General features: G+C 47.2%; 2 protein-coding genes across 2 annotated transcripts; one reads left to right on the top strand and one right to left on the bottom strand.

Annotated features, from left to right (window-relative positions):
* Positions 1-408: 408 nt before the first annotated feature.
* On the bottom strand, positions 409-4,803 carry LOC109745681 (signal peptidase complex subunit 3B). Its single transcript, XM_020304798.3, has 6 exons — positions 4,510-4,803; positions 4,333-4,380; positions 4,163-4,225; positions 3,617-3,670; positions 905-991; positions 409-777 (listed from the first exon to the last, which is right to left on the bottom strand). The coding sequence occupies exons 1-6, from the start codon at positions 4,633-4,635 to the stop codon at positions 652-654; spliced, it is 504 nt and encodes a 167-aa protein (XP_020160387.1). The 5' UTR covers positions 4,636-4,803; the 3' UTR covers positions 409-651.
* A 1,421-nt stretch (positions 4,804-6,224) lies between these two features.
* On the top strand, positions 6,225-10,906 carry LOC109745680 (HSP-interacting protein). Its single transcript, XM_020304797.4, has 3 exons — positions 6,225-8,760; positions 9,311-9,528; positions 10,658-10,906. Exons 1-2 carry the CDS (start codon positions 6,822-6,824, stop codon positions 9,457-9,459), a joined length of 2,088 nt encoding a protein of 695 aa, XP_020160386.1. The 5' UTR covers positions 6,225-6,821; the 3' UTR covers positions 9,460-9,528; positions 10,658-10,906.
* The last annotated feature ends 1,337 nt before the right edge of the window (positions 10,907-12,243 follow it).

Genomic DNA, 12,243 nt, shown 5'->3' on the forward strand with positions numbered 1-12,243 from the left:
TTCCTCCAACGAGGAGGACCGGACGGACCTGACAAACGCACCTACCTAGTAGCTGATGACCGACGCGCCAATAAAAAACCAAAAAAAGAAGAAGAAAAGCATCACAATGGCCTTGACAAGATCATCTCCAAGGGCAAGGATTTCTCGGCTGCAGGTAGATTCTCCAAGGGCAATGAGCCTGCTTGCTTGCTATAGCTTCAGAGATAAGGGGAGGGTTGGAGAGCCCAAGCTTCCAGATTTCCTTGCACATTAAACTGACCTCCTCACTATCATTCAGTAACTCGCCGAAATTTCAAAAGAGAAAAGAAAAATCAGGAAGGAGAGAGTACACGACTCCTCTCCAACTGTGGAGCCGCTTGGATTGGCATAGAAATCCAACGAGGCTTTGCAAGCACAGGGGCAGGGCAGTTGCTACCATCAAAGTTTCGCATTCAGACAGTTAACATTACGGTTTCGTCTCGCGCATATTCGGCCAACATACAAGCTCATGAGCAAGTTTACATGTCCTGTCCCGCCAAGATTTAGAGCAAAAAAGGCCCGGCGCCAGCAACGCAACCACTGCCACTGCCACTAAACCCTTCCTGCGTTTGCACAGCACAGCGGACCATATATAGATAGGGCTAGCAGCTCTTGTTCAGAGATGGCGGCGGCCTATCTGTACTGCTCGGGGAGCTGGTACCCCGTCATGACGATCTTGTCCGCGAACATCTTGCCCGTCTTGGGCATGATGTGCCAGTGCATCGTCAGGTTGAAGTCCCTGCCCTTCAGGTTGCTCCCCTGCAAGTGACACAGGCACGGCATGGATCAAACAACCGTGCAGATGGAGGTTCCAACGCATAATCAAAGTATAATCATAAAAGATGATTTCCATCAAATTAACACACAATCAAGGCAACACGCTTGCCTGGTCGATAAATCTGTACTTGTTTGTGGTATGGATCAAGAACTTGGCGTGCTCCTTCGCCGGTATGATTCCATCCCAAAGGGACACCTGTCATATATATATAGTTAAACCCAGAGCAATTATGTAAATTACGGGGAATAACTTGAATTGCACAAGATGAATAACTTGAATTGCACAAGATAACTGATGCAGACAAGGAAAATTGACTCAACAAACAGTAACTATATAATATTATAATGCCAGAAAATAATGAGCCTTCCTCGATGTTACAGATATATCATGTGTCATGAGTACAGAACAAAGAGCATAGACCAGCACACTAGAAGTTCAGAAAACCAACAGAAGTAGGGCATATAGATATGGTCAAGCTAACATTCAGTAGATCATGCCAAATCTACAAAATTATTTTTTATCGTCTGATTTTAACCAAGCTTACCACACCTGGCTTTGACAACAATTATTTTGGCCAACTTCAGCATCTTTGTAGTTCATACAAATATGTCTGATTCAACGTCAGTTCATCGAAATTCCAAATTCCACAAGCAAATGTCAAATCAGTGGTGCAATCAAAAGCCAAACCAGGCTGAATTTAGACAGTTTGGCACATCATGATAGTATAGAATGGAATTCTTTAAGAATGAAGTATCAGAACTGATGCTAGAAATGGACATCAAATGAGCTAAACTTTGGTGGAATTCAATCGATTTCATCTAGCATTGCCGTCCAGTTCTTACAGGCAGATAACAACCAGAACTTATTGCCAGCTGACTAGCAATAACTAGGTTCAGATTGAAAATTCCTACTGGACTTTCACAAACAATTCATTTAGTGTAACCATATAGCAAGTTAATTTTGGTTTCCAATGCCATAAACATATATGCAACGGGTACATGCCAATTTGTCTGGTATTGAGGAACTGTGGACCGGCAGAAGCTTTGTGCCATGACTACCATTATTGCAGGTTTGCATTAATCATATGAGCATATATACTGGCCTACAGGACCATGTGCGGAACTATATTTTGGGTTCACTGATACTAATCTGATAACTTATTTTTTATCAAGATCTTTTTTTTGAATAAAAAGGTAGATCGTTATCTACCTTATGCATTCAAAACTGGCAAAAAATGCCCGGATGACTGTAGTCATTTACATGAAGGTGATGTGAAGCGCTGCACAACATGTGCAGCTGGCCATCACCAGACCGTCAGAGAGCAGAAACCAGAAAGCATGGAGGGGGGGGGGGGGGGGGGGGGGGGGAGGTACAGCCTAAGTTGTGAGGAACAGATTAGCCCAGTGCACTAGTAGCTCTCTATCCGGCTCACCCCGAGCCCGCATGCTCCATAGGTTGAGAAGATCAGCAATCTCCTTGAAAGCACGGCCAGTACCCCAGTAGTTCTTGTCGAAGACCTGTGCATTTCTGGCAGCCCACAAGATCTTGAACCAAGTTTTTTTCATCTGGCTTCGGTAGCACACATTTTTAGTTAATTTGGCCAACTTCAGCAACTATGCTGTTTATAATTGATACAAATATGGTCGCTCCAACTTTAGTTTCATCCAAGTTCCGGATTCAGAAAGGAAAAGGTAAATCATTGGTAAAATAAATAGGCAGCCCATCAGTATATGTAAAGCTGATTATCTTAGTCTATTCCATTTACATTTCGGGGAGTTCAAGTGGTTTCAGGCCAAGTTTAGACAAGTTAGCACATTATGAACTACACAGCGGAGCTATTCAAAACAAAGCATCACAATTGATGATAGAGATGGTAGGAAAGGTGGTAAGCTCCGGCTGAATCTGATTATTTTCAAAAAGTTTGGACAAACACCATTATTGAAGTTGTGGAATGATCATAATCACTAGTACCATTACTGGCTGCTTAGTGGTAACTAGGCTCAAAATCTGACACCCCCCCCCCCCCCCCGACTCTCCCCCTCTCACACACACACGCGCGCACGCAGCCAGCCAGCCACACCCAGGTATAGTTTGAGCGTCCCCTAGTGCAAAAAATATATAGTGTAACCCTGCAGCAAGTTACGTTCAGTTTACAAAACCATCAAATATATATATGCATCTACTTATGCATACAAGACAAGGAAAGGAGTTTATTTCCATCACTGCAAGCCATGTGTATGTGTCAATTGAATGTAATGGTGACCAGCACAAGCTTTGTGCCATAACTACCCAGCTGTTGCAGCTTTGCATTAATAGTGTGAGCACACATACTGGCCCACAGAATCATGTGAGGAAACAGTGCAAACAACACAGCATACTAGTGGTGGGTACTTTAGTAAAATATCTTGGAGAGGGGCGATTTGGCTCCCGAGCTCATCTGCCCGGGCTCAGAAATGAATATTCGAATATCTTGGTTTTATTGTGCGTTGGTAGGTTTTAATCAGCAGGACTTAACACTACAAAATCATGTGAGAAAACAGTGCAAACAACACAGCATAGTAGTAGTGGCATTACTGTGGGTTGGTAAGTTTTCTTCAGCAGGACTGGCTACTTTCCTGTAGGCACCATAATTCAGGTATAGAATCTAAAAACACAAGTGCCGGGCGTTAAAGGTGCAATACAACACACTGTATGCAATCTTCTCTCCTCACAGAAGTGATGTTTAAAATAGTTACCGGCATTCATTTTTTGTAGAGAATGGATAAAAGCACGGGTCATATTTGCAATAACACACCACCAATACTACATCAATAAACTTACTTGATTCAGGGCATTTTGTGGAGTCTCATACTCAGCTGCCACGAAAACAAACACCTGAACAGACATCCAAGAGAAGTAGCATTAAGTGATTTAGCATATCAGAAGCAGGAGGAAAAATCTCAAGCTTAGCCGAAACTGGAAGACATGAAAGATTCAAACTTCAGTTGCATGGTTGCTAGCATCATAACACTAAACCAGACACTACATGAAAGAAATATCTTTCTACTTGACACTGGCACAAGATCATTCTGCAAACCCGAGATATTCCATACATATGGATATACTACTACAGACGCGTTTGCGGACTTGCCTTCCTTTTCACCATGCCAGTATAGCCAATTTCACCGTGGTCAGTGTGAACATTCTATCACTACCTTACCTCGTGTTCTTGCCGGCGAAAGAAAAGAAACACCTTTACCATAACCAAAACATCATACTGTGCTTTCTACAACAGGAATCACCTCCCACCTCTATTTGGTTCCAGGAGAATACGAATCAGCGAACATTTAGGGGGAAAAGGGGTAGGGTGCCGGCAGAGGACATTACCTGTTTCGTGTTCCACGTGAAGAGCGACGAAAGGTCGGCGGAGATGTTCAGCGTCATGCTAACCTAAACAGGGACAGATCGTACAGCAAAGTACCGTCAGAATCCGATAACATTCCGCCGAAGGGAATCGTCGGCGTGGGAAGGCAGGGAACCGGGCACGGGGGGATCACCTCGTCGTTGGCGTTGGCCTCCTTCTGGAACCAGTTGATGTTGAGGATCTGCGCGGCTCAAAACAACGCACCACAGATCGCGTGAGCAGGGGAGACGAATCGGGTAGGACAGCGGACGAACTAAATCGAGGCGCTGTGGGGGGAGGGGGGAGACGAGACGGGGACGGGGGCGGGTACCTTGACGGAGGCGGCGGGGGTGGGGGAGTTGAAGCTGTCGGAGAAGGAGGCGGCGAAGCACATGGCGGCGAGTATCGTCAGCGCGAACGTCGCCACCGCGTTCGCGCGGTGCCCGAAGGAGTGCATCCTCGCTCGCTCGCCGGGGCTCGCTGCTGCTGCTGGCTGCTGCCTGTGCTTGTGCTGCTCCGCGGCGGCGCCGGCGAATCCCGTGCAAAGCTATCTCTTCTTTTTTCCCTGTCTGCTGTACTTTTCGCTGCCTGTTTTGCTCTGATCTTTGGAGAGGACGGGCGGATCGTGGGTTCCATGTGACCGGACCCACGTGTAGGTGACAGTGGTGGACATGACGTGGCGCGCGGTGATTGGGTGCGGCACGTCACGGGGAGTTACTGACGACGTGATGTGGTGGAGTAATAGCTGCGGGTACAAGTGGGCCGGCCCGTCATCCAGCACGGGAAAAGCCATCTTGTTGGTACGGGCCTTTATTCGGGCATGTCTGCGCAGTTATTGTTAGGAACGCAGGTTCACCTAAAAAAAAATGTTAGGAACGCAGGTCAGGTTGGGCCTTCTAGCGTGAAAACAAAAGAGGAAAAAAATCAAATTCAAATTCAAATTTTTTTGGTGGTAAAACTTGAAACAAGCTCATTTGGCACAAAACAGCTATGATCATGTGTTATTCTAAACAAAAGAGGGAAAAAATCAAATTCAAATTCAATTTTTTTTCCTTTACCTTACCTCAGCCCGCTCAAGGTAGCAATACACAACATTTGCCGGGTGCAATCATTTTTGTGAGTAAAATGCACAAAACCACCACATTAGCGTCATTCCTGTGCATTTTACTCCATTTTTGTCATAACACATGGTGTAGCATGTGAGTAGCGCAAGAGAGATCACCTTCACCGAGAGGGCGGCGGCGAGCAATTGTCTTTGGAGATTGCTGAGGGAGATGAGCTTGTGGTGGCTGACCGTGTGTGTCATCACGGGAAGCCGGCAAAGTCCAAGGAATCCGTAGAGAATATTTATTTTAAATTGTTGGTTTTCGTGGGGAGCCGTCTACATGCGTTTTTAGTGTAAGTTTATTTTTCCCCGCGGTCGGGCGCCCTTCTTCCTTCGCTAGCCTAATACCTCTTCTCTTCTTCACTCGCGCTCTCCTCCCATCCTTGCCTCACTGCCGCCTGTCACGCCGTTCTTGTCTCCGGCGAGGTCCCTATCTAAACCGAGCGAAAGCACCCGCCCGCTCGCGCCTAAGAATCTCTTGTCCTCAAACACGTCGACGACGGCGCAACCAGCTCCGACGCTGGCGTCTCGGCATGGACATCTGGGTGCGCCTTTGCAATCAACATATTTTCTGCGAAAATCAATTTATACACAAATGTTGAGGAATTTGTGAAACAGAAACATGTTTTTAGAGCTTTATTTTCTCGATTTTTCTATATGAGCTCAAGAGCGCATGGAGACAAAATTCGGCAACGTTTTTTTTATGAGAGCAGCTTAGGCCGAAATGGGACAGGGACGCGGCGCATACGGCCCAGCGACTACGCTGTCCGGGACCGTTAGCGACCACGGTCCCAGGCCGCCCGCCCGTCGGTCGGCCCACCGCCCCGCCGGCCAGCGACAGCGACGGCGACGGAGGCAGCGCAAGCAAAGCCGCAAACCCTAATCTAATCCACCCTCCTCCTGACCCCAAAACCTGTTGGTTCGGGCAAGCAATTACCCCCGCCAACCCACCGCACCGAACCGCACTCCCTCCTTTCCTTTCTCGCTGGCGGCCAGTCGCCACCGCCACACGCTCCCTCCCCGTGACCGCCCGCACGCAACCCCACCAGACCAAACCCACCGGACCAAGCCAACCCCCGAGGACCAACACGGGCAAAAATCTCGTCTTTTTGAGGAGCTGGAAGAACAAAGGAAGAAGAAGACGAAGAATATTGCCCTTTGCCCCGTTCCCAACCCTTCCTCTCCGCCCCTCCCCTCCGCGGCGGCGGCCAGCGAGCTGTTGTTCGTTTATTTGTCTCCACGCATCCCCTTCCCCCACAAATATTCCGTGCCTTTCTTCCACCGCGTGCGTTCCTTTCCTCTGCCGTCCGTCGACCCTGCTTTGACTTCAAGTTGAAGCTGCTGCCCCTCCTCCTGCCCTCCTTCCTTCCTTCCTTCCTTCCTTCCTGGGATTTGGGAATTCTTCCGCCTCCCCGGCGTCTCCCCTCCACCGGATTGGAGAATTCCTGCCTTCCCATCTGAGGATTCGAGGCGGCGGAGGATTTTAAGAGGGTTCTCCGTCTGTTTCCGGCGGCGGATTTGGATTTGCGAGATTCCGGATGGGGAAGCCGTCGCAGAAGAAGAATAAGAGGGCCTCCTCCGGCGCCAAGTCGGGCGACCACCACGGGGGCGCCAAGCCAGGGGCGCTGGAGCGCTCGGGCTCCAAGGTGCTCGACGGCGACGAGACCATCTTCGCCGAGATGGCGCAGGAGCTGCGGGAGGAGGGGAACAAGCTCTTCCAGCGCCGGGACTACGAGCGCGCCCTCCTCAACTACGAGAAGGCCGTCAAGCTCCTCCCCGCATCCGCCGCCCTCGACGCCGCCTACCTCCACAGCAACCTCGCCGCCTGCTACATGCAGATGAGCCCCCCCGACCACTACCGCGCCATCAACGAGTGCAACCTCGCCCTCGACGCTTCCCCAAAGTACTCCAAGGCGCTGCTCAAGCGGGCCCGCTGCTTCGAGGCGCTCGGCCGCCTCGACCTCGCCGCCCGGGATGTGGACAGGGTGCTAGCCGCCGAGCCTGGGAATCTGACGGCGCTCGACGTCGCCGACAGGGTCAGGCGGACCATGGAGGAGAAGGGGTTCGTGGTGGACGGGGAGGCCGTCATGCCCACGCCCGAGGAGGTGGTCGCCGCCGCGCCCAAACAGCAGCAGAAGCCCAGGAAGAAGAAGGGGCGCAAGGCGGCCGCCAAGGCCGCGGCTGCCGCCGTCGAGGAGCAGGGGGAGGAGAAGGCGGCCGAGCCTGTCAAGGAGGCCGAGGAGCCACCGAGGCAGGTCAAGCTCGTGTTCGGCGAGGACATCCGGTGGGCGCAGGTGCCGGCGACCTGCAGCATGGCTCAGCTGCGGGAGGCCGTCCGCGGCAAGTTCCCGGGACTCAAGGCTGTTCTTGTCAAGTACAAGGACAGGGAGGGCGACCTTGTCACCATCACCAACCAGGACGAGCTCAAATGGGCCGAGGACTTGACTGAGCCGGGGAGCTCGCTTCGGCTCTATGTCACCGAAGCTGACCCGGAGCATGAGCCTTATGTTGAGGATGCCAGCAGCAACCCGCTGGACAGAAATACGCACAACGCATCGGACAATGGAAGTATCAGAAGCAACAGGCAGGATGAGGACAGGAGCACCGTGACTTACATTGATGATTGGATTGTGCAGTTTGCTCGCCTTTTCAAGAACCATGTCGGGGTCAGCTCCGATGAGTATCTGGACCTCCATGAGGTCAGTATGAAGCTGTACACCGATGCCATTGAAGACACGATTACTACCGATGAAGCCCAGGAGGTGTTTCAGCTTGCTGAGGGGAACTTCCAGGAGATGGCGGCGCTTGCGTTTTTCCACTGGGGTAATGTTCACATGTCTCGGGCTAGGAAGAGGCTGCTCTTACCGGAAGACTCTCCAAAGGAATTGGTGCTTGAGAAAGTGAGGGAAGCGTATGAGTGGGCAAAGGAAGAGTACAAGAAGGCCGGGAAGACATACGAAGAAGCTGTAAGGGCCAAGCCGGACTTTTTCGAAGGTTTCCTTGCACTTGCGCACCAACAGTTTGAGCAAGCAAAGCTGTCATGGTATTATGCTATCGGTACCAATGCGGATCTGGACACATGGCCTTCCTCTGAAGTCTTGGAGCTCTTCAATAGAGCTGAAGATAACATGGAGAAGGGTACAGAAATGTGGGAGGAAGTGGAAGAACAGCGCCTGAAGAACCGATCCAAACCTAGCCAGGAAAATGCTGTGCTAGAGAAGATGGGCATGGAGGAGTATATCAAAGATGTATCCACTGATGACGCTGCTGAACGGGCTTCCAATATGAGGTCCCAGATAAATATTCTGTGGGGTATGCTGCTTTATGAGCGTTCAGTTGTGGAGTTTAAATTAGGACTGCCAGCGTGGGAGGATTGTCTGATGGCAGCAATTGAGAAGTTCAAACTTGGGGGAGCTTCAGCTACAAACATTGCTGTGTTGGTGAAAAACCACTGTGCAAATGAAACTGCCCAGGATGGTAAGAAAAACAATATTTGTTTATTATCTAGTAGTTCACCATGTTCTTATCTCCTGATTCGCGAGGCCGAGGGAATTTTAATGTTGATTTTGTTGGAGAAAAATAAAATTGCACACAAAATCATCATTAAAAATTGCGATGCTGATTGACCTGTCAACCCTTCTATAGACATGCTGTGGCTTTTTGCTAGCTGGTCCTCTTGATCACTTTAAACTGACTGGAACTTATTATTAGGGAAGTTCACCTAGTATCATTGGAACTGTTATCATATTTTGAAGATTTTTCTAGTACTGAAGATAATTTCTGAGAAATTTTGTTTACAGAAAACCGGTCTCTTACATGTGTTGTTCACTAGTCGTTTTTTGTTTAAAACATTGAGTTCGTCATAATGTGCCTTTGGTGTAGTTAATATTGTGAAAACCTCACGAGCTGTAATTGTGTAATCTACATTGTGTTCTATGCTGAATCTTCCTAGTCATATGTTTCAACCTGTAATTGTGTAATTTACATCGCAGCACTCGTTTCTAAGAATGTCTTGTTTGCTTCTTAGGTTTGGGCTTCAACGTTGATGAAATTGTGCAAGCCTGGAATGAGATGTACGACATTAAACGGTGGCTGCGTGGTGTTCCATCCTTCCGTCTCGAGCCATTGTTTAGGCGGAGAACTCCGCAACTGCATATGGCACTGGAGCATATATAGTATGTATGAAGTTGCTCCACACATATTAAATTCTGGGGCACTGTTACCGACACCAATCTTCTTTTTTAGGTGAGCGCATTTCTATTCGTTTGCATCAGAACTTTATTTCATATGCACATGAGAAATTTGAATTGGCTTTAGTGTGTTAGATGTGTCTTGCTTTTGTCATGATTGTTGCAGGCTGCATGGGTATGATTGTAAGAACGATGAATATACAGTTCTGAGTTTATCTGCTGCTCATTTTTTTTACTACGCCAGTTATTTCTGGATTTATGTAGTTCTGCCAACGCATATCTGCTGTTGCATGCATTTCATTTGTTTAGTTGTCCTTGTTATTGGTCCATAGATGCCTTTTGAAAAGAAAATGCCCTTTGTCTCTCTCAAAAAGAGAGGTAATAATTAATAAAGCCATACACTTCATATGAAATTGGACTCTGTTGACTATTTACTTTAGTCCAATTTCTTGTGCTGATTGGTCCAGATGATTCTGTAAACAAAATGCTGAAAGTACTAAATAATTAGAAGTTCAGAAAGCATGGTAGGTGAGATGTTTGAAGATAAGATCAAAGTATGGTACAACTATGTACAGTAGCTTTTAATGGAGATACTACCATATCATGAAGATAATAGATCTTTGCATGGAAAAGACTGCTTTCTGCCATACAGGGTTAGCATAGTCTGCACATGATAAGCTAATACTCCCTCTGTCCCACTATCTAAGTAACAGCTTGCAAAAACATCGTATATTGTGGGACGGAGGGAGTACATCTTTTAGTTCCTGATGGTCTGTGCTTAAGGGTTTAATTTACTGTAGGCTGAAGGACTTTGAAATAAACTCTTCCTGATATCATTTAAAAAAAATAAGTTTATGCATCATCTGTATTGAACTGTTATTGTAGGTTAATGCAACTTTAGACATAAACTTAGTTCCTTGGGCAGTCTAGTCGAATCTCAGAATGTGATCATCCTCTGTTTTCTTTTGGGCGAAAAAGGTCTCTTCCTTTGTCAGACTGGAGCATTACAGTACAAATACTGTTTCCATACGTATTCTGAGCTACTGATTCGTTGGTCCATCTTAGTCAGAGCCTTGTGATCAATCCTTTGTTTGCCCAGTTATATCATCTTAAACTTGATCCAAATTGTTCATTGTTTGTGATCTTTGTGGCATTGAATTTAACCTGTTGATTTATCTCTGCAGGTCAACTGCTGATTGGGATACAATACATGGATTTGTTCGGTTGCATTTTTTATACATCGAAAGAGTCTGCTTCCCAGTTGCGAAGCTATTCATTGCGGAGGGGTGGAGCCCACCCGCGATTTGCATACGTTAGTTGTTGTTCTTTTTGTCTGTCTTGTTCTTTTTCATGCACAGGAAGCTGTGACTTGTTACTGTATTAGAACTGCATTTGCCCGTAAGCTTAGTAATATATACATACTATTTTGAGGATGGATTGGTGCATCCTGTGTTTGTTTTGCACTGCTGCGGTACCTTGTCTGCATGCCTGTTTTGGGCTTAATTATATTGTGATTACATACACCATCTAGAATTCCTTGCACTGGAATCTGAAAGAAACAAAGGATTTTATTTTTTGAGGACATCTCAAGCGGGGGCGGGGGTTTCTGCATTTCCTTTAGAAGAAGAGAGATGGTCCAGTTTATAAGAAAACCGGACCCAAAAACCTAACATTTTTTGGTTAATTATAAGAAAAACCGAGTGGAAACCAAAAAAAAAAAACAGAAAAAGACACTAGAGCTTGGGCACCGGGAAGGCACCGACATCAAGAGACATCTACATATCGAGCCCCAAAATCATTGGGTGTGGCCAGGCTCAAGTGCAATCGAACATATCTTATAGTACATATCGAGCCTTGCTGCACGGAAGCATCATGGGCTATCCACGATCACTTGCCGCGAAAAGTGGTTTCCCGCAACTAAATTAGTGTATTTGGGAAACGTGAGATTATGTCTGAGGGAGTTGTGGAGAGCAAAGATTTTATCCTTTTTCTTTGTGAATTATGGTACCATATATGGACTGGCTCACATGTGGTGATTATAAATGTTTTGGGGTAGTTGGAAACTCACATTGGTATCTCTACCGGCCGAGACTTTGCTGGTGGCTCTCTATATATAACCACACTTCAAATGTGTTTCCTTCAAAGGACATATAAATACAACGATGGCATCTAGAAGGACATCCCTTACATCTATCTTGTGAAGTGAGTGAACTTTTTACTGAATCATTGGTTGTAGCTAGCTTAGGGCTGGGAGGCATCAGGAAAGCCGTTAGCACATGGATTCAAAAAGAAAGCACTGGTTAGCCCAAGCTCACAAGATTGTTCTGTGTCATGATACAAGATCTGCAATGCACATAGGCAGCATGGCAAAGACTACGGCCATCTTCGCATTAGCTTACGCTCCACTGCTCACCCACAAAAAGACGGACATGCAGTTTAGCCCTCTTGTGATGTGTAGACGACGCGAGCTGCTATGCTTTGACTTGCGGGGTACGTTCCTCGTAGGGGGCTTGCTCCTCCCATACGTCGTACACCCTTCTCTTTTCTCTACAAGTTGTCTGTGCATTGCAATGTGCCATATATATTCTATAGGTTAGCACTGATCGTGTCAAACATATACAACTAGAATGCCCACGCACATCATGCGACATCACTGACTTTATTTTTATGAGTGAATCACTTATTCTTCTTTTACCTACTATCTCCACCCCTCTCCACCAATCCAAGCTTGCCACTGCATCAATGGTGCATCGAACTCACAATCATCCTC

The sequence above is a fragment of the Aegilops tauschii genome, chromosome 5 (genome assembly GCF_002575655.3).
Source record: "Aegilops tauschii subsp. strangulata cultivar AL8/78 chromosome 5, Aet v6.0, whole genome shotgun sequence".
NCBI lineage: Eukaryota > Viridiplantae > Streptophyta > Magnoliopsida > Poales > Poaceae > Aegilops > Aegilops tauschii.